Source organism: Rhineura floridana, chromosome 3 (assembly GCF_030035675.1).
Source record: "Rhineura floridana isolate rRhiFlo1 chromosome 3, rRhiFlo1.hap2, whole genome shotgun sequence".
In the NCBI taxonomy this organism is placed as follows: domain Eukaryota; kingdom Metazoa; phylum Chordata; class Lepidosauria; order Squamata; family Rhineuridae; genus Rhineura; species Rhineura floridana.
Genome location: NC_084482.1, coordinates 6,138,942 through 6,165,827, shown reverse-complemented (window position 1 = coordinate 6,165,827; position 26,886 = coordinate 6,138,942). Strand labels below are relative to the sequence as shown.

At 46.1% G+C, this 26,886-nt stretch overlaps 1 protein-coding gene and 1 long non-coding RNA gene across 2 annotated transcripts in view; one reads left to right on the top strand and one right to left on the bottom strand.

The window, feature by feature from the left end:
* Positions 1-323: 323 nt before the first annotated feature.
* LOC133379248 (uncharacterized) lies at positions 324-9,800 on the bottom strand. Its single transcript, XR_009761140.1, has 3 exons — positions 9,411-9,800; positions 3,654-3,829; positions 324-2,875 (listed from the first exon to the last, which is right to left on the bottom strand). It is a non-coding gene; the product is annotated as an uncharacterized LOC133379248 (long non-coding RNA).
* A 359-nt stretch (positions 9,801-10,159) lies between these two features.
* The window catches only part of FGD1 (FYVE, RhoGEF and PH domain containing 1), a 57,920-nt gene continuing 41,193 nt past the window's right edge, over positions 10,160-26,886 (top strand). Inside the window, exon 1 of the mRNA XM_061614123.1 lies at positions 10,160-10,319. Coding sequence (XP_061470107.1) covers positions 10,190-10,319 — 130 coding nt within the window. The 5' untranslated portion in view covers positions 10,160-10,189. The remainder of the gene's footprint in view (positions 10,320-26,886) is intronic.

Genomic DNA, 26,886 nt, shown 5'->3' with positions numbered 1-26,886 from the left:
GTTCTGTTGAAGACATTGTTCTGGAGTAGAAAGCAATAGGCACCTCACAAGAGTCCTCAAGTTGGTGGGTCAGGACAGCTCCAATACCATATGGAGATGCATTACACGTGAGAATCAAGGGCTTCCATTCATCATAGTGCACCAAGACACTGTCAGACAATAACTGGTGTTTTACATCACGGAAAGCCTTATCATGCCAGGCTGTCCACTACCATGCAGCATGCTTGTCAAGAAGGCGATGCAATGGTTCTGCCACTGTAGCCTTATGTTTCAAGAAGGCGTGTGTCCTGCCCAGACCCAGAGGCACGAGACGGAGGCGAGGCTTGGTTCAATTCTCATTTTATTAGTGTGATGGTTACATCCAAAGCAGTGTGCTTCATAAACCTGTCTAGGGTCTCCATCACACTGAGGGTTAATGCAGACCTGGGAGACCAGGGTTCAAATCCCCACATAACCATGAAGCTCACTGGGTGACTTTGGGCCACTCACTGCCTCTCAGCCTCATGAAAACCCTATTCATAGGGTCGCCATAAGTCAGAATTGACTTGAAGGCAGTACATTTACATTATTTTAATTTGGACCGTTTGCACAATGTTTTTGCCAACGCAAGTGCATTCAGCTGCTATTGCCTTTAAATCTGGATTAAATCAATGCAATAAAAATCTGAAACTGGTTTGAAAATCCGCACCCGCTTCAGTGCCCATCCGGTGTGTGGTTGCTTTCTCCGCTGTTTTTGACTGCACGGGTTGTTTGCCATTTTAGATCCTCACTTTCTCCACCCCCTACACTGTCTATGGACATCATTTTGTTTCCTGCTGTTGACGAACAAACTTCCAGGGGCTCTAGCCTTCATTTCCCCCACTTCCCCCCAGCAAGTTCCGTCCCTTGGTCCTTTAAACCAGCTATGCTCTCTATTTACTCGCTCCTTTACTGTACGAACCGGGCGGGGGAAGCAAGGGAAGAGAAGGGGCGCTGGGCTGCCACTCTCCCCTGTGCCTGTCTCTGCTGGGGGAGGAGGAGACGCTTTGCTCCGTGCCAGGGTATTTAGGGCCGGTGCTCAGGCAGGCACGTGGCGGCAGTGATGGCAAGCAGTCCTGCCGGCCAGCAAAGGCACCGAGGAGGAAGGAAGAGATGCAGCCCAGAGAGCAGGACTTGCCGTGGGATGCGCCAGGGAGGCCCTGCTTGGTTTTCTGGAGGGGAAGGAGAGGGGGGTCGACCCAACCCCCCATCTAACACTTTCCAGCTGGAATGCAGCCAAGGAAAAGCTCCTGCAGAAGCCCTGTTGCATCTAAGGTCTCGTTCATAAAGAGGTTGTGTGCGCAAACACACACAAACACAAAAATATACACACTGCGCACTATAAACATTTCATTCCTTCTTCACAAAAAAGGGCTTTGTCTAGAGGAAATGAAACTGACAACAGAAAAAAAGTAATTTGGTGTCTGTTTTACCCCCCACTGTCTCCCGGCTTAGTGTGAAATTGACAGAAAACCCCTCCCCTTCTTGATTAGCGATGGGGATGTTCCGGAGGGAGTTAACATGTAAATTTGGGGACAGGGCCACAAGGAAACAGCGATGCTAATAAATGCGAACATGTGTGAATGCAAAACAGCAAAGCAGCAAATTGGAAGGTAGGGAGGATGGACATGTGTGAACCATGGAACTCTATTGTGAAGGAAAAAGCTTCATATTCAATATGGATTTTAGCTCCCATGTGAACCTGGCTTAGCTCACTACTTTCCCTAGCTAAGCTACCTAAGCAGTCTCTGCAGCATGTGGGGAGAGTTGACTCAGCACTAGAGTCTGGGTGGGCACCTGCTTAAGTAGGTAAGGTCTTCGCTTGTAAACGACGGCTCCTCTGAAGTTCCACCCTCTGAAAGTCTCTCTTCTCGCACTGTCTCGCGCAGGGTGAGGGGGGTGAGCCTCCAGTGGCCCATCTGACAGTGAGGCTTCGCTATGTGATGGCTCGGCGTCAGGGAGCGGGAAGCTGGTTGGCGGGGAGGCGTTTGAAGTGCCAGGTGGGGATTCCTCTGGGGGGTGGGGTTGGCACACGCAAGGTCGCTTCCCAATGGCTCAGGTGAGGAACTCTCAGGCCTCAATGGGGGGGGCTAGCCGGGGAAGTCTGTGGACTGACAGTGCTCCCCCTTCCTTCAGCGTTCCCAGGGGCCTCATCCTCATCTGACTTCTCTCCCTGAGCTAGCTCCTCTTGTGCCTGGGGCACAACAGCGTGATAGAAATTCAAGAGTCCCAAGAAGGCTTGGAGTTCCTGTTTATTACGGGGCACTGGAGCGTCATGAATTGCTTTTAATTTTTGGGGGGTAGGCCGAATGCTAGCGTCATCAATACTGTAGCCAAGGAATTCATTTTGGGAAACACCAAATACACATTTCTCATGCTTGACCCAGACCAGCAACAGCAAAATGGTGCAGCACATCCCGCATCCGTGAGGCAAGTTCAGCAATGGAGTTGCCAGCAACCAAGACATCATCAAAATAAGGTATGACACCTGGTACTCCTTTGAGAATTGTCTCCATTAAGCTCTGAAAAATTCCAGGGGCCACTGAAACACCAAACTGGAGGCGTTTTACTCTCAGTGCTCCACGATGAGTGGAGATAGTCTGAGCATCGGCAATAGCATCATACACGGACAGTTGCTGATAGGCCTGGGCCAGGTCAAACTTTGCAAAAACTTTTCCTTGTGAAAGTGATGCCAAACGATGACTCACCATTGGGATTGGATATGGATGCTGATGCAGGGCTTTATTGATGGTGCACTTGTAGTCACCACAAATGCGGATGTTGCCATTTGCCTTCAATGGAGTGACAATGGGTGTCTCCCATGTAGGGTATGTCACTTGCTCCAAGATGCCTTGCTCTATGAGGTAATCAAGTTTATTTATTTATTTATTTATATTTATTTATATTTCTTTATTTATTTGTTGTATTTGTATACTGCCCCATAGCCGAAGCTCTCTGGGCGGTTTACAATAACTAAAAACATTAAAAACAAATACACAAATTTAAAAACGCATCTTTTAAAAACAATTTAAAATACAATTTAAAAAGTCTTGACCTGGTGCCGAAAAGATAACACTGTGGGCGCCAGGCACACCTCTTCAGTAAATTCATTCCATAATTTGGGGGCCACCACTGAGAAGGCCCTCTCCCTTGTTGCCACCCTCCCAGCTTCCCTTGGAGTAGGCATGTGGAGGAGGGCCTTGGATGAGTGTACGGGTGGGTTCATATCGGGAGAGGCGTTCCATCAGGTATTGTGGTCCCAAGCCGTGCAAGGCTTTATAGGTTAAAACCAGCACCTTGAATCGAGCTCGGAAACATACAAGCAGCCAATGCAAGCAGGCCAGAAATGGTTTTATATGTTTGGACTGTCTGGTCCCTGTTACCAATCTGGCAGCTGCATTTTGCACAAGCTGCAGTTTCCGAACCGTCTTCAAAGGCAGCCCCACGTAGAGCGCATTGCAGTAATCTAGCTTGGAGGTTACCAGAGCATGGACAACTGAAGCCAGGTTATCCCTGTCCAGATAGGGGCGTAGCTGGGGCACCAACCAAAATTGGTAGAAGGCACTCCGTGCCTCTCAGGCTACCTTAGCCTCAAGTGACAGAAATTATTCTAGGAGAACCCCCAAGCTACGTACCTGCTCCTTCAGGGAGAGTGCAACCCCATCCAGGACAGGCTGGACATCCACCATCTGGTCAGAAGAACCACCAACTAGCAGCATCTCAGTCTTGTCTGGATTGAGCCTCAGTTTATTAGCCCTCATCCAGTCCATTGTCGCAGCCAGGCACCGGTTCAGCACATTGACAGCCTCACCTGAAGAAGATGAAAAGGAGAAATAGAGCTGCGTGTCATCAGCATACTGATGGCAACGCACTCCAAAGCTCCGGATGACCACACCCAACAGTTTCATGTAGATGTTGAACAGCATGGGGGACAGAACTGACCCCTGCAGAATCCCATACTGGAGAGTCCAGGGTGCTGAGCAATGTTCTCCAAGCACCACCTTCTGGAGGCGACCTGCCAAGTAGGAGCGGAACCACTGCAATGCAGTACCTCCCACTCCCAACTCAGCCAGTCTCCCCAGAAGGATACCATGGTCGATGGTATCGAAAGCTGCTCAGAAATCAAGAAGAATCAACAGAGTCACACTCCCCCTGTCCCTCTCCCGACAAAGATCATCATACAGGGCGACCAAGGCTGTTTCCGTGCTAAAACGAGGCCTGAAACCCAACTGAAATGGATCCAGATAATCGGTCTCATCCAAGAGTGTTTGGAGCTGGCCCGCAACCACCCGTTCAAGGACCTTGCCCAGGAATGGAACGTTTGCCACCGGCCTATAGTTATTAAGATTTTCTGGGTCCAGGGACAGTCTCTTCAGGAGTGGTCTCACTACTGCCTCTTTCAGGCAGCCAGGGACCACCCCCTCTCGCAGAGAGGCATTAATCACTTCCCTGACCCAGTTGGCTGTTCCATCCCTGCTAGCTTTTATTAGCCAAGAAGGGCAAGGATCCAGCACAGAAGTGGTTGCACGAACCTGTCCAAGCACCTTGTCAACGTCCTCAAGCTGTACCAACGAAACTCATTCAAGAAATTGGGACAAGGATACCTCGCTTGATTCACCTGCTATGACACTGGAGTCTAAGTCCTGGCGGATGCTAGAGATTTTATCCTGGAAGTACCTAGCAAATTCATTACAGTGGGCCTCAGATGGTTCCACCATGTCCCTAGGGCCAGAGTGTAATAGCCCCCGGACAATTCTGAAGAGCTCCGCTGTTGTTTCCACCAAGATCTTTGGTTCATTTGATTAAAAAGAAAAAAGAAAATTGACAGGGAAGTCACTACCTATCAAGGAAGACCTGATGCATGGGATTTTTTTTTTTTAAAGACTTGACTGCTGCTTAAAAAAGAGTTGCCCAAACTCCACTATGCAGTTGGGACAAAGGGATGTATGGACTCCATATTTCTCAAGTGAGATTCTTCTCCTTCGCTGCATTTTAGATAAAGGATCTTCTGCAGGGAGCCCAAAAGTAGCCCTACTACCTGTCGTCTTTTGGGGCATGTCTGCAGTACACATTTAAACTGATGTATCAATAGTTCTCTTGATCCAGCAAAACGGGAATTGTGCATTTTGTGGGAAAGTTTAGGATTACTAACAGAGAAGTCTGAGCATCTCACTGAACTACAGTTACCAGGATGCTTTGGGGGAAAGTCATGACAGTGAAAGGGATAGAGTATTGGAACCAATATACGTTTGACATGTACAAAGGGCCTTGGTATTGAATGCTCCAAGAGGCTCAGTTGAGCAGCTCTGATAATCATCCTAGTTTGGGCTGGTAAGGTTTTTTTTTTTTTGCTGTGATGACACCACCCCACCTAAGAGCTGAAATACAGCCATCCCTCTGGCACAGTGACACAAAACACAGTTACACACAAATGTGTTATGTTACCTTTCAACAAATTAATGCAACACATAGAACTGGAAGGAAAAGAGCATTTCCTTTAAAGATGTATAAGAGTGTTGGGCTTTTGTCCAAGCTCTAGGAAGCAAACAGAATGGAGTGATCTTAGGGATAATAGTAGTCAGACATCCTGGGTTCCCTCACCAGCTCTGGTCTCTTGTCCTGCTTGTGCTGTTGTCAAAGTATAGAGGCTATAGAAAGTACAGGACCTTGGAAGATTTTAAGTATGTATAGAAAGAACAGGAAATAGCCAGGATTCCACTCCCCAGCTGGAATTTCATTCAGCAGCCCAGATCCAGAGAAGGGACCCAACAGAGGAAAATCCAACCCCATCAGGAAGTTACCTTTGAAGATCTAATCAAACCAGCATGCCACAATCTGAGTTTTGTTCTCTTTTCTGAGAGTGAAGTGTGATCTGATGGGTTATATTTGGGGAGGGAAACACTGGAAATCACATATTTGGGACGGGAGTCTAATGGGTTTGGAGAAAGGGGGGAGTCTGTCATCGATGTTCTGCCCTCATTTTAGACAGAAAAAGTGTGGCTGATGGCCATGGCTGGTGGTCAAAATAAAGTTGCAATTGTGAAACATACCATAGAAATAAGTTACCTGAGTGTCCCTATATGGTATATACATAACTGAAGTGTAACAATCAAATGTCAAGCTGTGAGAAGATTTAAGCTATTGGAACCCTATAGCATTAGGAACAGAAAAGGCCATGGTTAATAGCAAGGTATACTTCAGATCTGCAGTTAACACAAGCTTGCACAGCCTCTCACTCACCACACCAGATGTAGCCCATCAGCCATAGCCTTCCAGGTGCAGCTTCATAAGCCCTCATTTTTGCAATTCCAGACAGACAGCAAAAAAGGAGGCTCATCAAACTGTGGTAGGCCACCATGCATGGCTTACATAGACTTTGTTCCGTGTAGTGGATCACAAGTTGTATCAGCCTAGTTTAGCAGGACAGGGTGCCTGTGTAAATTCAGAACAATTATATATCTGAAAAAAGAGATGCCAGGCCTCTTGAGCCTGAAAGAGTCTACACCCTCTACCCAGTAGCCCACAAACTGATAGTTGCAATTACTCAATATTGCATGAAAGGCATTCTGTATATACTCAGATGAGCTCTTACTTTTTACAGCTTCATGGGTTCCATCCCTGAACCCTGACATTGATTCTGGGTGTAGGCCTCCCTGACTTGTTACATGTTTCCCCACTCCTTAGTAAAGCAGGAAAAGGAATTAATAGGCAGAATGTGCACATCTGCAGTTATTAAATATGTATCCTGACCTTACTCCAAGAAGTTCCAACCAGCATTTTAGCCTGAGAACAACCCTGTGAGGTACGTTAGGCTGAGTCCTGGTGACTTGCCCAAATTATTTATTTATTTATTAAATGAATATCCTGCCCTTCCTCCCAAAAGGAGACCAGGGCAGTAAACAGGCGATAAAACACTAAAAATATCTATAAAACAGCTTAAAATCTTTAAAAACAAAACATCTTTATAAAAATCTTTAAAAACATCTTAAAAAACAATTCCAGTACAGACACAGATTGGGATAAGGTCTCTACTTAAAAGGCTTGTTGAAAGAGGATGGTCTTCAGTAGGTGCTGAAAAGACATGTCTAACATTGAAGGGAATTTCGAAGGGTAGGTACCACAATACTAAAGGTCTGCTTCCTATGTTGTGCAAAATGGACCTCCCGATAAGATGGTATCTGCAGGAGGCCCTTACCCATGGAGTGATCAACTGAGCATGTAAGGTATAAGACAATCTTTCAGGTATAAGCCACGTAGTTTGGTTTATGAGAATTTGAATCTGGGTTTTCACATCCAGGCTCACTAATTTAGTCCAGGTCTGTGACCTGCCAAGCTGAGGACAACACAGCCTGCCACTCAGATTGTGGCCTGTCAGGTGCTCAACAATCCCTTCAGTTTAAGCAAGCAGCGGATACACATGGTTTATTGAGCCTTAGATGGAGGTGCAGTGCTTCGCTGGAGGCTTGTGTTAGACTTGGGCCACATTCACGCCATATATTCTACTTTTATTCCACTTGAAGCACTCATGTCTTCCCCCAAAGAATCCTGGGAAGTGTAGTTTGTGAAGGGTGCTGAGTTGTTAGTAGATCCTTATTCCCTTCACAGAGCTGCAGTTCTCAGAGGTTCCTGGGAAGAGGGTCTGACTGTTAAACCACTCTGACAGTTGTAGCTCTGTGAGGAGAGTAACAGTCCTAACAGCTCTCAACATCCTCACAAACTATCCTTCCCAGGACTCTTTGAGGGGGAGCCATGACTGTTTCAAATGGAATATATATGTATGTTGTGAATGTGGCTTTGGTAAATTATAAGTTGCTCAGGCTGCCTGTAGCCCATGGTTGAGGAATTTCTTTTCAGTCTGAGGGCCACATTCCCTCGGGGGCAAACATCTGGGGGATGCATGCCAGTGGTGGGTGTGTCCAGAGACAAAAGTGAGTGTGTCCAGAAACAAAAAATGGACGAGGCCAGAGGCAAAAGTGGCGATGTGATTATTCTTACCTGTGTACAGTAGGCAACACTCCAGCTATACAAAAAGAGACTTCTACAATCACACACTCACTCTCTCTTCATCCACTATCTAGGCAAGCAAGAGGCATTATCACAATTCAAGGACGCATTCCAGCCACGCAACACCAGTCAAGGAGGGTATGGAGCAAAGTGAGGGAGAGGTATGGCCTCTCAGGAGAAGGTGTGTGGCCTGGGCAGAATAACAGTGGTCAGATAGAGAAGCCTGTAGGGCCACATTCATCCCCTAGGGTCTTATATCTAGCCACTTATTTTCCCTCTCTCTCCCCCTTACAGTAGGTCTCCCAAAGTTAGCATTTGGCAGGGGATAGTGTAAGGCAGGGAATGGGGGCACCAGTGAGTTAGTAAAGGAGGGCTGAGGAAGCAAAAGGATCAGCATGTGTAGGGTTCAACAGGATCCTGTGGGTGCAGGGGAACACAAATGATAGGTGGGAGAGCGGGTGCAAACAACCAGTGCCAGGCTGATTCTGATTATTGCCACAAGCAAACTGGGTACCTCTGCCTTCATCACATTGGCATGCAAGGGCATTGCTGTCTTGTCCTGCCAATGCACCTCCTGGCTTGGCAAAAGCAGTGTCCTGTGCCTTTAAATCACTTAGATTGTCTACAGCTGTTGTGGTTTGCAAGCATATTATCTTAAAGAAGCCCCCCCCCTTCACCATATGCAGAGCAGAGCTAGCAACTGTTTAGTTCTGTGAAGATATCAGAGAATGAAGAGGAGGGTGGGTTTTTTTGCCTGTTACTTTTCCTTTATTCCTCCATTCAGATAAGTCAGTTTACTTTCAAAAGCAACTAAAAAAAAGAAAAGCTCAACTGAATTTGGCCGTGAAGCCACAAAAATCCAGACCATGCCATTTTTATTATTAGCTTTTTAAAAGTAGGATATAGCTGCTTGAAAACAGTTCTGAGTTTACAACAGACTTGGAATTTTTCTAAATTACGAAATTTCCTTAGAAAACTTGAGAGCCAGAACTTCCAAGAGGCTTGATTCTTGTTGAGGAAGCAACTAAAGTATCTTGGAAAATAAATAGAGATCAGATGTTCACTGTCTGTTTGAACCTTACTAGAAAGAAAAAAATCACTATACTACTAAAAAGATGTGATCATTTTTGAAGGGGGGAAACAACTCACTCTTAAGGTTGCAGGGTTTACCAGGAAATTCAGAGATCTGAAACCACAAACTGGCCTCAAAAGTTCTCCGAAACGATTAATGTGGGGGAGGAGGGCAAGTCTTCAGGGGGCACTGTGGTCCTGGAACCAGAGTAAGAGGGGAGGAAAAAAATCATGCTTTTTTATAATTGGTCCCCAAAATGTGCAATTCATATGAAGGCAGACAAAGATCAAAGGCTGCCTTTTAGCCTCAGACTTACCCCAAACAGTGGAAATCTTCTCGAGCGTAGGGAACGGGGGGGAGGGGGGAGAAACCTCAAAATAAACTGACTTCAAAACGAGCTGATTAAAAAAAACCAGCTGTTAGTGGAACCCTCCCAAGTGCGAGGAAATAAACTGCCAACACCCCCTTATTTCAGCCTTTTTGTCCATATCCTGGAGTTGGGGGTAAAAAGAGTCCTCCTCCCTAGGCAGCAGGAGCCAATCGACGTTCATGTCTGTGTGTGGCTAATGAAATCCCGTTTCAATCCAATTTTTAAAACAAGGAAAAAAACCCACCAAGAGACTGAAGAGGAGGGTTTGAAATCGCAAGCAATCTGCTCTCAGCGCCTGGCGCTGCAGTACGAAATAGCCAACCCACTCAGCTAGGAGTCTGTGTGGAGAGAGGAGGGGGAGGAGGAAGCGAGGGAGGGGGGCTTCAGCAGACACTCCAACGTGGATAAGCTTTCAAGCTTGCTTTCTGATACATTCCTGGCCAAGGCGATGCTTATTGCAAGAGCTGTGCTGACTTGTTGCAAGGATCTGTCTTTAAAAAAAAAAACCCAATACAAACCAATCCCGACTTTATTCATCTCTGCCCCCCCCTTTCCTTTCTTTGCTCAAGCGTGGATCTATCTGGTCGATTTAGCTGCATTCAAATCCACTCTCTTTTTTGAAGGGGATCGGGCAATTTGATGGGGACTCTAAGCAGCCTAGTGTTTGGGGGGCGACCTCGGAGGGATTTTGGAGGGGCCTGAAGGAGGGGAGGGGGGTTGCAATCATGCAGAGGGCCAGCGTGATGGGGATGCCCTGCCCAGAACCCAGTGGATCTTACTCCCAGCAGTTCAAAGCCATGAGGTTCTCCTATCACATCGAAGCGGGAGCAGCTACTTCTCCCCAGATCCGAGCCGGTAAGCGCGAAGGGACTGGGGGATGGGAATGGTGGTTCATTTTCTGTATTTTGTAATAGATGGGAGAGCCTCCGTTGTACTCTTAATGCTGACTGGTGGGGGTGGGGGTGAGAGAATTTCTGGTTTGGGTTTGCATCTCTGTCAAGGGAAGTCCTGCCTAATGGGTAAATCAAGGCGCGCTGACATCGGGAGCATCTGGCTTCTGTGCTCCGCATTCGGGGGAGTGGAGGTAGTGGTTGGAGCAGTATGCCGAGATGTCAATTTTTTTTTTAGGGAGAGGAATATGTGGCGTCTGGTGGGGATCTGGGGAGTGGTGACCACACACACACACACACACACAAACACGTACGAACGTAGAACCTCTGGATAAAAGAGCTCTACCAAATTTGGATATATTTTTAAAGAAAATTCCATAGTTTCCAGCAGTTTGGGTTACTATAGTTGTTAAAATTAGGATGGGTAGCAGATAACTTTTATTTCATTTACCCCATCCTGCAAAACGTGTCTAAAGATCCTAGCCTACAGGAGGAATTATGTAGCCAACTCTGTAGTTTCCTGCCCCAAAGAGCTTGCAATGATAGTGCAACACGCACACCCTTTCTCCATAGCTATCTTTCATCACTCTTCCTCTCCCCCATCTCTTGTAGCTGGCCTGGCCTATCATTCTAATTTTCTTGCAATCCTGCCATTTTGATTCTTTGCTTTTCAAATCCCCAAATCCTGCTACAGACCAAGAAGGCAGCTTTTGAAACAAAGGTCTGCAGTTAAATTGTAATGGGGGAGGTTCAGAAAAAGGGAAGGTGGCAAGAGCATTAGTTTCTCAGCCTTATTCATTCCCAGAATCTTGTCTAACCCTTCTGATGCTTCACATGAAAACTCAGGGTCTTCTGCTTTTGCCAGATGAAAAATGGAAATGGACTGCCTTCAGGTCGATCCCGACTTATGGCGACCCTATGAATAAGGTTTTCATGGTAAGCGGTATTCAGAGAGGGTTTATCACTGCCTTCCTCGGAGAGGCAGTGACTGGCCCAAGATCACCCAGTGAGCTTCATGGCTATGTGGGGATTCGAATCCTGGTCTCCCAGGTCATAGTCCAACACTCTAACCACTACACCACACTCTTAATTCCCCTTCCATGATCTTCCCCCCTAATCCCAGTGCAGGCAATTTCCCCTCCCTTTCTTGGCTATAGTAGTTAAGCCCTTCTTTAGCCCTTCTCAGAGGCAAGTTGCCCCACTTTGAATCTGGCTGATAAGGACTTGGCCTACATAAACTGCACCAGCAGAACTCCATGCCACTGGCTCACACGCAGGTTTAGAGAGGATTTAACATATCTCCTAGCTACTCCTACGTTCGTAGATGAAATTAATTTTCAAGCCAGGTTTTGATGCCCTTTTCTCTGGGTCTGACTGCAAATTGCCTCCTATCAAGAGATAAGTGTGAAAAGGGGGAGGTGTGTGTCCCTTTTCTTCTCTCTCCCCACCTCTCCCTGCTGTGAAGAACCTCACACCAGATACTGACACATTTGAGTCACCCTTGCAAGTCTGGTATTCTCAGAAACATTCTGTAGCCTGAGAGAAGCTTTGGGATGGGGGGAAGGATTACAAAGAATAAGGAGAATTAATCTTCCTTGGAAGTGGCTGAAAATATAATCAAAGAATGGGGCCTCTCTCCTCAGCCCCTCCTCCATGGAAGGTGTGATTGGCCACACTAGGCTTTGGGCACAGGGCCTGGTTCTTCAAAAGTGTCAGTTATTATCATGCCTGTTTCCTTCATGGCTTCAGTCATCACTCTTTAATAGGAAGGTGGTGCTTCCTAGTGGCTAGAATAGGATGCCTGGGGGGCCTGGATAATTGTCTTCTGTGCTTAGCTGTGTGTGGAGGGGATGAGCTGTAAAAGTGGATCCTTTTTGCCCCCAGTTTTATTCCCTGACACAAGGCAAACCCTTCCCATCTCCGCCCCTTTCCTTTGTTGATTCAGACTTGGGTAAGCTTTGTGTCTTTTTTTTTTGCTCTCTGCCTGAGCCAGCACCTGGTGAGAATGGGAATTTACATGGTGGGTGCTGCCACAGTGTAAAGAAACTATGCAGACATGAGCCTTTCGTTTGTACAATCCATTCCGTTTTGTTTAAGCACAGTTCCTCCCCGTCTCTGGTGTTTTGCTTTGTTAGCTAATATAGTGATAGGAATTTACTAGTGTACATTTATCATTTCTGTTGCAATAACATCTATGCAGTATCTCCTCTTCCCCCCCTTTAAAGCATGATTTATCCACTAGGCTACACTCCCCTCTCTGTGCTGGGGAGAGAACCCAGGAATCCTAGGTCCCAGCCCTTGCTCCTTTAATATCATGGACCCACTCTCTTCTCCCTTGAGCAAAAGGTGGGAAGGAAGCATAAGACAGAACTAAAAAGGTGGTCCTGATGGCTGCCTCAGTGATTCAGACCAAGATTGTTGGGTAGCAATGGCATGAGAGTTATAATAGGGGTGTGAAAGGTAGAGGGTTTCTGCTGGGGAGGTGTGCGTGATTTTTGCTTTGTTTTTCTTTTCTTATGCCTGTCTGTCTAGCGCTGTTTTTTTACACTCCTTCAGCACACAGAATAGCTAAAGAAATCCAGACGGGTGTGAACACTTCACCTGGAAACCGGCTATTCTTAAAGATGTGGCTGTGTGTGTATATGTGTGCACGCCTGCGCATGCAGTTGTCCTTCCATCTTGCAATCCAGATTTTTATCCACAAAGGAAGCCTTGGTTTGTTGCTTCCAATAGGAATTGGTTGACTTGCGCTGTTTGAAAACAAAATGCCGTGCTTAAAAGGAAGTCTGCTGGAAATCCTGGCTTCTTTAGGAGATAGCAGAACCTAGTAGTTACACACGCATGCATGCATGCACACATGGACACGTGCACACATGGACACATGCACACACACGCGCACACACACACACACACACACACACAGTTAGGAGCCAGACAGGCCTCCTCTGGACTCTCTCCCCAGTTCAGTCTGATAGGTCAAAGCAGAAGGATGCGGGAGCTGACTCTGTGGTTCTGAGAAGGGACAGGAATCTTGTGGTTAGACGAAGAGGGCTGAGCAACTGGACTTATGATTTCTGTATTGAGCCTGGGAGTGAAGTGGTAGGATTTAGATCTTGGGGATCAGATGTGTTTGAAAATAACATTTCGATGCTCTTTACAACAGTGCAATGCAGGAAAAACTTGAGCAATATTTGGCCAGGTGCTGGCGATCCTTGCCTCAAGCTTCCATCTTCCACCCACAGTAGTTATGGGCCTATCTCTGATCTCCCTCCCCCATCCTCCTGCATTGCAAAGCCATGAGGAACACTGCTGGGTTGACATAAAAGCAAAGCCACATCCTGGCTCCAGGGAAAGCCACAGGGGGAACTATCTGGGGGACAGAGAGGACTGTTCAGGATGGGAGAGGAAGGCCTTGTTCTAACTCCTACAGCAGGCGATTCACATGGTCTAGGAAGACCAGGAGCCAGGACTCTGGCTCTCGGACACAGGAGCACAGCAGTTCAACCCTACCCCGAACAGTCAGAATGAGTTCCCTAAATCAAAGGAAATTAAGACTCAGGTTAGCTTAACTCAGCAGTTCATTCATCATTGCTTTCTCTTTTGGGAAAATGTGTACACAAACCCAGGAAGGGAAGCAAAACCCCCCTTAAAGATAGGGCTGTCAGTTGATTAATTTTTTTTAGTATATTTGATTTAAAAAAACACATTGATTTACTTAAATAAATGTGTGTATTACAAAAACGGTTTAAATGCCTTTCTGTGATATTTAAAGAAGTCTGAGGTCACTTACAATTTCATAAATGGGTAATGCTGCACTCCTATCGTTGTGTACCTAGGAATAAGTCTCATTGAACTAAATGGAACTTATTTCTGACTCCACGTGCATGGGATTGTGATGCAAAGCTTCCCATTCATTGCTAGAAACAAAGTCCATATTGAGTATTTTCTTCCTCTTTATATTCTAGTAACATACTAGTCTCAAAAGAACCTTGACAAATAAACAAGAGTCTCCTCAGCAGTTAGTCCTATAGATTAATCAACAGTCTTTCATTTTTGCCTTGCAGTCCTGTTAGGGGAAAAAAAATATCCTAAGTATCCCCCAACCCTTCTCTACCACTGTCAAATCAACATGAGAGAATCTCAGGTTGTGTTAATGTTAGATGCAGGGTGGGAGCTGCTGGTGTCCTGCCTCTTGTCCTGTTTGAGTCTCAAAACTTGGGAAGGGTATTTGTGCTAGCTGCTTGCAGCTACCTGACATGAACAAAAGAAAATTATGAATGGGAGTGAGAAACATAGGATTGGGAATTGGGGAGCTTGGGGCTAGAACAACTGGGAGTCAAATTTGGGAGACTACCACAAACCACAGAGTCCATGATAAGGCCACTTCAGAGGTAAAATGAGGTGGATGCCTGAAGCAAGAGGTGTTTTTTGTTCATCTGTATGGGGGCCACACAGATCTTACCTGTGGAGGCCTCTCTAGTGGGAAGTTCTGTGTAACCTTCTGAAATGAATAGGAGCTCCTGCTTATTTCAGTGGGGCATACTCAGCAGAACTAACTTCCTGTTGGATTGTGCCTCAGTGTTGATTAGTAAGAGAGGGTCCTCTTTTGCCTTGGGGTACTTCTGACAGCATCTGGGGTGGCAGGGAGCCCTTTGGTCCAAAACTGAGGGCACCTCTGGGAGATTCCTGCTCTCTTTCCTTGCCTGCAGTCTGACTGAGCCGGCCCCACAATTTTTTTCCATCCATCTGGGTGAGAAGAGCTATCTTTAGAAAGGGGCCGGGCTGGGGAGCTCTGGGCCTGTAGTTCACTGTGTCAGCAACAGCTGCCAGGCTCTGAGTGGGGAGGGGAAGCCTGGGCCTGAGACAGGAAAGAGCTCTAGGTTGGGAGTGGAAGGACTTTGAGGGGTGTATGTTGCATGCTAACGACCGACCGGATCCCAAGGCTTGCTGTGCCAGCAAGTAAAATAATTTAGGATGGGCTGTACTAACCACTGTGCCAATGCCACATCATTGTGATGTTCCCCTGGCACTGCAGAACATGAACAGCAGCCTTGGGACCATAATCCTGTCTCTTAATTAAGGCTTTTCCCCTTCCCCACAACTTGCATTCTATAGGAACATTAGGGACTGGCCAAAGGAAGTGCTTCTTAACAAAATGCATGTTTAACTTATGGAATTAACTAATGAACTACTGCAAGACAAGGGGACAGTCACTTGTTTATATGATTTTAAGAAAAGTCCGTCCCCCCCATTATTCTCAATGGCTACTATCCTTGGTGAACATATGGAGGTCACAGTAGGAAGGAATTCTAGACCAGATGGGTCCTTGGTCTGATCCACCACAATAATTTTCTCTGTTCTTATTACGCAGTATAGCTAAAGCGGTCCCCAATATTCAGGAGTGGTCCACCTCTGGTTACCAGCTACTGGAGACAAGAAAGGGAGTGTCCCAGAGGTTTATCTAGTTAGGCTGCCATGCGAAACAAAGCGCTGATCTGGAGGGACCCTGATCCAGCATAGGCAGTTTTTATGGAGCATTTCAGTGTGAGGATGCCTCCTTAGTGCAATGCTTACACAGGGTGGCTTTCATGTAGGCTTGAGGCCATGTCAAAATAGTTGAGCTTTAGACAGTTGTCATCATTAATGTTAATCTGTTCTGTCATTGTATATATGCAAATAAGTACAGGGCTGGTGTCAGCATCCTTAGACAACTGCCTGGGCTCAACAGGGCCTTTGTGCTACCATTAAAATATCCCACAATGCTATGTTGGGGACATTGTGAGTAATGAATACGCTGGGTGGCTTGCACCCACCTGCTACAGACTGCAGCATAAGCCTGTATGCAGGTGTGTGTGTACGCAACGTAGTGTGGGCCTCTCTCAAACCTGGCGACGGCCCTGGATACGTGCATTACGTGCTCTACACCCCTCCAAATCCTGCAAGGAGATAACCCATGTTGCTAATTAAGAAGATCTGTAAGCATAATAAATATTATTTATTAGGGACCTATAAATAGCTTGGTACCACAAGAGTGAGATAAAAGGCAGGCCCTGCCCACAGTCCTGCAATCTGTAAAGACATGAGACAAGAGGAAGGGAAAACAGGAAGAAACTAACAGGAGGGCATTATAACTGTTGCTTATGCACAATTGTTTCCATCATTGATGTTTTTAAGTATTTTGGGGGAAAGACTACACCTTTTTTTTTTTAATCCGAGATCCACTTTTATACTTTGGCTAGCTTATTTTGCCACTGAGGGCTACTTTGATCAGATGACTAGACAAATGAAAGCAGTGCAGAATATGGAGTTGGAGGCAGATGGGCTTTAGGGACAGGAACTAGTAACTATGGGAGGAGAGGCAAGTAATAGAGCAGCTCCCACCATGCAATACTTTAGCTGTCATCCCTAATTGAAATGAAGCCTTGGGTAGAAATTATGCCAGGGCCAGATATACTTCTGTATCCAAGTCATGCTCAGCCCTGTCCTAGAGGGGGAAATGCAGCTGAAAGAAATATATTTTAAAAAGCTGCAAAAATTCTAGCCATGCCCCTTGGCAATGCTGCCATTGCCCAGTAATCCCAGGATGTGGCAGACTGTTACCCCATGTTGCCCAGAATGGAAGGCTCCAACTCATGCTGACCAATCTGGGGGATGTGGCCACAGTGACATCATGCCCCCTCAGCACACACAGTGATACCCTAGTATCCCCAGTATATGAGCTGCAGTAGCACAGGCAGCTAGCACACAGCTCTTAAAACAGCCCTGCAGGGAGGGGTCTTATACCTCAAATACCACACTCTGTTACATACAAGTATGCAACCTCAAGGACCCAATCATTCCCTCCACCCTGGCACCTATGGGACCATCCCACCCCCACCAGTTTGGCTGATAGAGCAGACCTGCTGGCAAGCATCCAGCAGGCCACCCACCCCTTATACACCCTTTCAGTAACACACACTCCTTGTGCACCCTCAGAGGCCAACCTCCAGAGCCAGAAAGTGGAGGAGCCCCGGGAGTATAAATTTTTGTGCCTCCCCACAAGGGTCCTGTCCTGAGGCCAGTTTGCACAAGTCTCGAGAAAAAGGGAACCCTATCCAATAACCACCATACCCCCAATAAAACCCACAGAGGCAACAGATGTGGCAAATGGATAATCTTTATTGAACAGCACCAGGGATGGAGTGCAATCTGCAAAAATAAAGAAGCATATACTCGATTGCTGGCCAGTCCCACCAGCAGGGCTTCTGTGCTTGTTGACAACCCCACAGAGGAGCAGCTGGAAGGCTGCTCATGGCTACCTGGTCACAGGGTGGGCTCCCTCTTGGTCTGCACAGAACCTGGTGTGGGATGGATCCTGTGCCTATGGGGGAGCAGCATGTGGAGAGCAAGGGGAGACACAGAGTAATGAGCGATAGTCTGCAGCTGAAACTGATATTCCATGTACCTGGATGCATATTAGGATGCCTTGTGAGGGAGTAAGAGCAAAGGAGGAGGAGGACCATCTGAGTACCCAGCCAGCGCTCATGATAGTGGCGTACCTGGTGTTCTGCTGGGATAGCAGGGCTTCTGCCAAATCCAAAAGTCCTTCAGCTGGCACAATTCCAGTATAGGATTGTGCACTAATATGTACAACGGCATTTGTTTATATTCATAATTTGTTACCCTTGCTTCTTCTATTTTTCGCTTCCTTCTGTGGTTCCCCACATCCCCTAATAATAATAATTTGGATTGTCTTTTAAGATTTCACCAACTGCTGCCTGCATCTTTTCAGGGTTTGATCAGGAACGGCAGCTCTTGAAAAGTGGGCATTAATTATGTACTAATTTAAGGTGGAGGTGTGGGGAGGGCCCTGATAAGGCCAGAAATATGGCCAGTAGTCTAGCATTTTAGTGAACTAAGAAGTCAGAGTTCCTGAAGTTTCTAACTCCCCCTGTTATTCCAGCCTCCGGTCTCTGATGAGGCTTCCCCCCCCCTTTCTGTTGCCTCCTACTTCCTATTCCATGAAATGCAAAGGGTTAATCCCACCCCCAGACACATACACCAGAGCAGGGTGAGGGCAGGATACATCCTGCTGCACCACCCACATTTGGCTTCTCTTCCCTCCCTCCAACCTTTTTCCTTTTGCAGAACCCCTAATATGTTCCATATGGGCCCATCATGTGCACAGAAGCTTCCGATAGCCCTAGGGCTGTAGTTCCTGGTGGGATGGACAAGCAAGAGATCCTGAATCACCCGAAGCTTCCTCTACCCGTTATGCTGCTTATACAGAGTTTCTTGTTTAAGTTGTAGCTGTCCGTGGGAAGGGAATATAATGCAAGCTGATACATAGATCTGTGTTTGCCCCCACCAAGTGATGCTTATGCTGGGCGTCGTCCAGGGTTTGTTCTTGTGTGCTAAGATTCTATTTAGTATTTCGTCTGGAGATGGAACACTGGGGGTCAGCACTTACTCAAATCTTGTTTGGGGGCAGGAGACTTCAGGAAAACCTGTATGGCCGCTGCTTCTTATGCCACACTTGTTGGGCTTGTCTGCTTCTAACTTAATGAGAAAAGTTCCACTTTCCTTTTTCCAGATCTAAAGACCTTGACACAGAGAGTTGTGCATTCTGGGTAGTAAATGTTGCGACAGCCAGACTGCCATCATGCCTCTTGTTCCTGCCTGGAATTGGAGCCCTGTAATTTTTACAAACAGGCCTGTAATTTGCTGCATGCTGGACATGGTTTCGGAGAGAGAGAAAGAGAGGCTTGTTGGGTGGAGTCAGGAGATTGCCAAGGCCTGGGGCTGAGTGTTGAAAAAAAGCCCCAAATCCTTTTATTCCTTAGCCCGCGTTTGCCCTGAGTCCTGAATCTTCTTCCTTTTGGCTAATGTGGTGGCTAGTAGTAATAGTAATTTGTGTGTTTTTCAATGCCAGTGAAGATAGACAAGCAATAACTTTGTAATATTTACACTGTATATATGTTAACATTTCCAGGGTTGTCATGCAGAGATTGTCCAATATGGGTGAAAGAGTAGGCTCTGTGGGTTTTTTTTAAGGGGGCACATTTAGTTTCTGTAACATTGGACATGCACATTCTAATTCAGTTAATGTGGATTATTTACATCTCAAGCAGTGATGCAGTTAGGTAAGTCTAGGTTCTGGATTTAATGGTCTTGCAAGGCCTCCCTCTTTAGATGGTCATGTGTATTACTTCCCTTACTTCAAGATATGGTAAGCCAACCCTGCTGCACTTTGGGGCCCTCCTGCTCATCCAGCTGGATGAGACCCTGGACTAGTCCAGCCATGATGGCATTCCTGGCCTTAAGACACGTTAACCATCTTCTCATACTTGCTTTCTGGAAGGTTCTATAGTGGATCTCCCCCACCCCCTGCTTGTACGTGGTGTGTAGGAGTTCTAATTCATGTTAGTGGTTGGGAGGATAAGCCCTTAGGGTGTTGGCTATATTCCCATGTGAGTAGTGAATCAGAGAGAACAGAAAGGGAGTGTGAACAAGTGGAAGGATTTCCAGTGAGCCTTCACCCACCCCCAATAAGTAAAATACATATTTGTTTGTACAGTTTCCCAGTGCTTAATTTCTGAAAAACTGCTTTGAACCAATTTTGCTTAATCCTAAGAATTTGGGGACAGGTGTTGGTTACTCAGCAGTGAGGGAAAAGCAACTAAGTTTTATTTATGATTACTAAAACACTTTAAAGCACTGATACTGAATTTGATGGTCAAACCCTGGCAAAACAATTCAGCTCTGGCCAAACTCCAGGCAGGCCCTACAGTCCTAGTTCCCATGTGGCCTTGGCTTCCCTTCTTTCTCCTGCCAACACTGCAGGCCCCGAATCCCACACAACTCTGCTCCACCATCTCAACCCATGGCCACGCACCGCCTTAACTATTTTTAGTCAGGTCTCTTCAGGCATCTGGAAGACATCCACGGCAGACTTAGTGGATTTACTTTCTGCCCCAGTCTGGCTGGCAGAAAGGCTGGGGATATGTTTTGTGGTGCCCCACTGCTAAAAACAATGGGGCAAGAAGATAATTGACCCTGGGAATGCCAGAGGGAAAGCCAGGAAGAACAGAGACTGCCAAGAAAGTTCTCTACATATAGGTTTCTTCAGATACTTCTTGAGTAACACTGGCTTGTGTGTATGCACAATTGTAGGGTTGGGGCTGTTCTGTCCCCCACTGTGATTGCTGCAATCTGTGGGAAGGGATTAATTCCTCACAGAAAAAGTCCTGCTTTCACTGGATCTTCTGGCAAGGGCTGTGATTTACATTTTTGTTTTACCCAGAATCCTTTGTGTGGCGAGGTGTCTCCCTCTCCCTTTCCAGGTGACAGCCTTATGTAGGTGACTCCTGGACCAATTTGACACAAATACTGCCAAGCACACAAGGGTGTGAATTGGCAGGGAGGCTGCTTGCTTCTGAGAAGCCTCAGAGCTCTGAAAGGATGGGAATGGCACTTCTCTGTTCTGTCTTCCACCCCATTTCTTCCCACCCCCTTTGGCAGAGCTAATACAGGCCAAATTCTGTAAGTGTTACAGCCTGGATGGACAATGAACTACATGCCGCCCTTCCTGTTCCACCTTTCCATGTGAAACATATTAAAGATACTACAAAATATATTCCCCCCCTCCCTATTGGGTTTTTTTAAAGCCTTTCCAGCCTTCCATTTTGTTAATGGAAAATGGAGCTTAATCGTGTTCCAAGCACTTTCCTACATAAGTGTTCTGGGGTTTTTTCCTTGTGACCTCTGCTGACCCCCCCACTCCCTCCTGTGCAGGCTTCGGGATTCTCTTGACACCCTCCTCCCCATTCCAGTCCTCACTTTGCCTTATCCATATCAGTATCTAATCCCTGCTTTGAGACTCATTAATCCGTTTGGCTTGTGTTAGTGGGGTATGAATCCTGGGGAGAGGATTTTAAAAGCGCTGTGAGACCTGCAAGCAGACCCTCAGGCAGTAATAGCTGTGTGTGGGGGGGGGGTGTTGGTGGAGGGGGTCAGGACCCTGATGCAGAAGGGACCCCTGCCATCTGTTCCTCTCCGTCCATGATACAGATGGCATCATCACATTTATGGAGCAGGTAACCCACTAGGGATACAGTTAGCTCGGTTTCTTATTTCCACGGGGCTAGGGGAAAGTAGGAAGCGTTGTGGGTTTGCCATTTGCTACTTGATCAGCTGCTCCCATCGTCAGGGGTCAGATTTATTAGGGAAAGAACAGGGTGATGTTCTCCCTAGCTCAACTGCCCCCCCCCTCAACAGTGCTTAATTTTCATCATTACATAGCTCCATCAATGTCCATGTCACTTTACATAGAAAGTAACATAAGGCTCCTGTCCCCAAGGAGCTTACATCCTAAATTTTGAAAGTGGAGGAGAGAACAAAGGGAGAGGGGTGGGTAAGAGAGGGTGGATCATAGTGAATGAAGTTATATGTATTTATCCTTAGCTTCAGTTGGAGGCGAGGACTAAAGTGAGACAGGTCCTGGCTGAAGCCTGCTTAGAAAGCTGGTTTTCTTCTTGGAAGCCCTTCCCCCACCCCTTTTCACAGATGCATGGAGCTGGCTGTGGTTACTCAGCTGCCAAGGGAAGGCACTCACCTTTGCATGCTCCAGAATTCAATGAACCCTTGGATTGGCAGTGTGCTCTGAGGCTAAGCCCGACTGAACCTGGGCTCAAATTACGCCCTGCCCCTCCCAGAACGGACGTGGAGCAGCCCAGAGGCTCACTCCTGACACAGGGTGCGGCAGGCGCCGGAAGCGCTGCAGCAGGCATGCCAGAGTTGGCAGGGCTGTGTCCCACAAGTGAGGTCACTGGCAGGGTTAAGGTGGAACCTGGAATCTTGGGAGCAAGGAGGGAAGATTCCATTATGACTGTAAGTTCCATTCTCTGTGCCTCCAGGCCCCCAATCCTTGCTCATACTACTACAGATTGTGCTGAAGGGCAAACCGTAAATGAATGGTGGCTGCATTTAAAATTGTGTATGCTGCTGTTAAACTGTGGTACCCATTGCTGTGGGTTGTTGCAAGTGCTCCATCTGAGTTTAGCTAGATTCTGTAGCAATGGCTCCATTAATGGTTGAAAACTCTGAGCTCCTGGGGAGGAGTCCGTGGGGAGAGTCTGGACTTGGGAGACCTTCAATCTTTCAGGGTGGTTTTGGCATATGCTGAAGGAAACCTGTTAAAAATGTAGTTATGGATAATATGTTTTCCAGAGCTGTGGATGGGACCATTGTTATAGTCCCAAGAAAAAAAAGCTTTGGTAGGTCCCTTTATTCAAGTTTTAAAGAGGAGTTGAATATTCACACATACATCATTTTAATGTCTAAAATGCTGTACAATATTTTGTTCTGCCTTCACAATATCTCTATTTTCTCCATTTTATAGATGGTGGACTAACTACATGTGATAGGAATAAACTTGTGTTTTTGAATATAGGTTGCTGTTCAATTCATTTAAAATGTGGTTGGATTTAAACTGGACAGGCATCAATAGGAAGGGAATGATGAACCTTTTCCCCTGTTCCTTTTCTCCTCCTCCCCAGCTGTTTTTCTGCCTCCTCCCCCAGCTATTTTTTTTATCAGTGGGGCTCTGAGACTGTAACTAAAGGCCACTTTGGGGAGGGGGAGAAGATGAGAACAAAAAATGGCAGGTGGGAGTATGTTTCAACACATGCCTACTGCCTGTGCACTTTAAATTGCCTGCTTCACTTTATATGAATTCACCATGACTAGTCTTCTAACACATGGTTGTGCGAATATCATGCAGAGCTCACCCCTGAGAAAAAGTGAGTTGCCCAAGGCCAACTGAAGTCCAACACTTAGATCTCAAGCTTTGTATTAACTCAGGATCTTCTCTCACATTTGATCTTGGCGTATCCCATTGTGCGTGGCACTGAGTGTTTAAATAGTGGTGGAAAAATCTTGGCAAAAGAGCTATCTGTTTGAACAAAGGATAGACATGGACACTAAAGGTCTAACTAAATGATGAGAAAGACAGAGTTGCTCTGTTCCACATCTGTTCCTTGTAATATGTAGTTTAATATAATGTGGTCTCATGGTGCTGTGTGTTACCCCATCTCCACCTCATAACATTACCTGTCATGGCAGGGGAACACTCAGTGTGGGTTCCCTCATGTCACATGTTATGTTTGGGTAGACATCACGAGAAATGGAGCAGTTGCTACTCCATATCTTCTAATTAGAGCCTGAGGAACAGAAGGAAGTTGTAATGATTTAACTGAAAAATAAGATAAATTTAATTAAAAAAAAAATCAGATCTGTTTACTTATTCTGAATATTTGCATGCCTCCTGTTAGTTTAGGACCCTCAGTTTAAAGATGGTGTGTAAACATCTAGGCTTCACAGATCACTTTGTCACACACAATGAGCATTAGACCAATATGACACACGGATGTGTGAAACAACTTGTGTGAACCATTTTTTAAATTTCTGGTTGCCCCAGTATTGTATACCACCTAATCAATTTTAACACCTTTCCTTCTGTGGGATCCATATGACCACCAACACTTGGATTAATTGGACACCTCGTGTTGTTCTGGGTGTGTAGTTCCTTCCACTCAGATGTTCCCCATTCCTCACTGTGCTAGACTCTCGTTTCAAACTCAGATGTAGCTCACAACCAGCGCCTCTGAGAGAAAAAAGATTGCTCCCTCCCCAACTGCACACATACATATTACTCAGTAGTGTAGGATCCACATGTAGATCCTGCCACCTTAAAGAGGCAGGTAGGTTCCTGTTTGGGCAGTGCTGTTTGAAACTGCTTGGCCTGGCGGTTGCTAGGAACACAGGCAGCAGGAGGAATGTTGACTTCTTCCACAGGTTCTTGGGAACTTCAGAGAGACCTGGAAAGCAAGGTGGTGCTTGCACGGACTTCCTTTCCACAGGGGTGAGTGACACCCAGGTTTCTGGGGTTCACCCTTTTCCACTGGGAGTGAGATGGGATAATACTAGGGGTGAGAGCAGAGCTTGGAGGAAGGGGCCTGCTACCTCAAAGCAACAGGCTTCGGTTGTAGTTGACTGGTGGAGTGGGAGTCAGAAGGATCTGGCTCTTGGGCATAATCCACCAGGGAATTCAGTGGAAGCTCTTTTGAAAGGAGTGGTAGCTGTTAAGAACTCCCTCACAATTCAGTGGTTCTTGCGTGAGAGAACATCTGGGTGGATTGTGCCCTCTGAGAAGCTGCTGCCTTTTGTGTTTTCTGCCTCAGGCACGAAAATGCCCTGGGCCAGGGGACCTATTTCTGTCTCCCCATTTTGTGTGTATATTTGTGGATAATGGAGAAAATGGAGCCTTCACCCTCTTGCCGAGTCTATTTTCATTGCACTGATAGATCAGTATCAACAGCTGCCAGTTAGTCACCTAGAATAAATAAGAAACAGAACAGTTTTTATCTTTATTTTAGGATGTTTTTCATTTCCTAGACATTTAAAGTTCATAACCTTGTTAAATGCAAAGACCACTAATTTGAATAGAGATTTTTGGCTCCTGTAGTGTTACAAGAACATGTAACTTCTTGCAGCTCAATATGTTATATAAGTAAACAACTAAAGTTCCAGTTCAGAGAAAACTTCATGTTTGGGAGTCCCACTGAAATCCAAAGGAACAAATTAGCTGTGTCTGCTTTAAATTTCTTTGATTTCAGGGGGACCTAACTACAATGAATTTTTTTCTGTATTACTCTGTTCATGACTCGCTAAGTGGCTGAAGACCTCAACCGGTTACCACTCTGATGTTGAATCCACATTGAGAAACACACATGTAATTGGGGGGTGGGGAGTAAACAAACTTTCCTGTTCTCTCTTTCGTTCTCTCAAAATACCTTAAAGAAAGTGATCATAAGGTCACTATTACAACCCACTTTTGGCTGGGGTGCAGTCCACTTGTGGGTTCTTTCCACCTGTTCAAAACTAATAAAGCAGAGGAAGAAGGTACAGTACTGTTCTCTGGGGGCCCCAACAGCTCCACAGCCACATCCTCCTAGATAGCCCATTTGCTCGGCCTGGCCTGATTAAAATGCTATTAGGTGATGCATATATCTTTGCCTAGGCATTCCATACTTTGGCCTTGTCTATTTTAGTTCCTTACTGCTGTCTAGATATTTCTCTGTGCTTGTCCTCTGATTTCCCTGTTTGCCTAATGCCCTTGCAGTCTACCAGCCTCTGTATCCATCTGCCTGCACTCTTCCTTGGCTTTCCCCTGTGCCCTTGTCCTAGGCCCTCTTTGATGGGATTGCTCAGTTTTGGCTGTTGCCTGTCATCAAATCTGCTTCTGCATGGACTTCCTGTGCTTCCTTGATGAGGACCTGCTTCTTTGGCTGTCTCTAGGCCAGTCTTCTCCAACCTGGTGACCTCTGTGCTGACTAGGGCTGATGGGAGTTGTAGTCTAAAACATCTGGTGGGCACCAGGTTGGATAAAGCTGTTCTAGGCCCTTTGGTGTAGCGTTTTGGTCTGGCCTCAGTCTTTCTGAGAGACTTAAACCTTCTGCTCTTTGGCTGTCTGCAGCCCAGCACTCATAGAACAAGGAGATTTTTCAGCTTTTTCCAGTCCTTTTTTCCCCACAGCCTGTCTGTGCTAACAGTTTTCTCAATAGCTAACTTCACTGTATCTCAGAATGCCTTAAAAAATATCATCTGCCTCCACTTCCTTCCCTCTATATTAAAGGAGAACGGTTATCTTCTTTATGGCACAGAGCCTTAAACATAGTTGAGGAGGACTGATATCACAGTGTTTCTCTCTCATCCTTCTTTAATTTGCTTAACCTTTGGTCCCAGTTCCTGTCCTTATAAGTCTTGCATCTAAAGTATTTTATCGTCTTAGTTGCTGTAGTCTGCTCTGGTTTGTCAGCATCTTCTTTAAAATGTGATGCCCAACAATATGACTCAGTGCTGCTTCAGCTGAGGCCTAACCCATGTAAAGTTTGTGTATGTTAGTGCCAACTCCATTTTACTCAATATAGGAGGTTCACTGTATAAACAGACTCTTTCTTTGGTAACCATTTACCATAGATGGCACTGACTAATCTTGTACAGGATAAGTAGCTATCTGTAGAATGCAGCGACAGAATAAGAAAACAGCCTTATATTCATGTGTAGGGTGTTCATGCTTCAGTTCCTGCATCTCCAAATGTCATTTCTATACTTTCAACTTGTCCTGAAGTTGGCAAAATTTGGGAGTGGTATCTCACAGCCAAGAGATCAAGTAGTGTTCCCGAACTCTGTTCTGCCATCTGAATTCAGCCTACAAAAAAGGGGGGAGGGGAATGGGCTCTGTTTGGTTGAGGGCAACTCATGTGAAAGATGCTCAGAAATTTTGAACTCAGACAGCCTCAAACTCACAGTGAAAGCCCAATGTGGACAAGTCATAATTTGAGTTACCACTGCAGAATTAACATGGAGAAAAATACCTTTCTAAACAGTGTATTGGTTATTGGTTCCAATTATTCCTTTCTTGGGCCTTAAGACAGGGACTAGAGACTAAGGAGGTGTTGAGTGAGATCTTGGGGCCAGTTTCAGCAATCTGC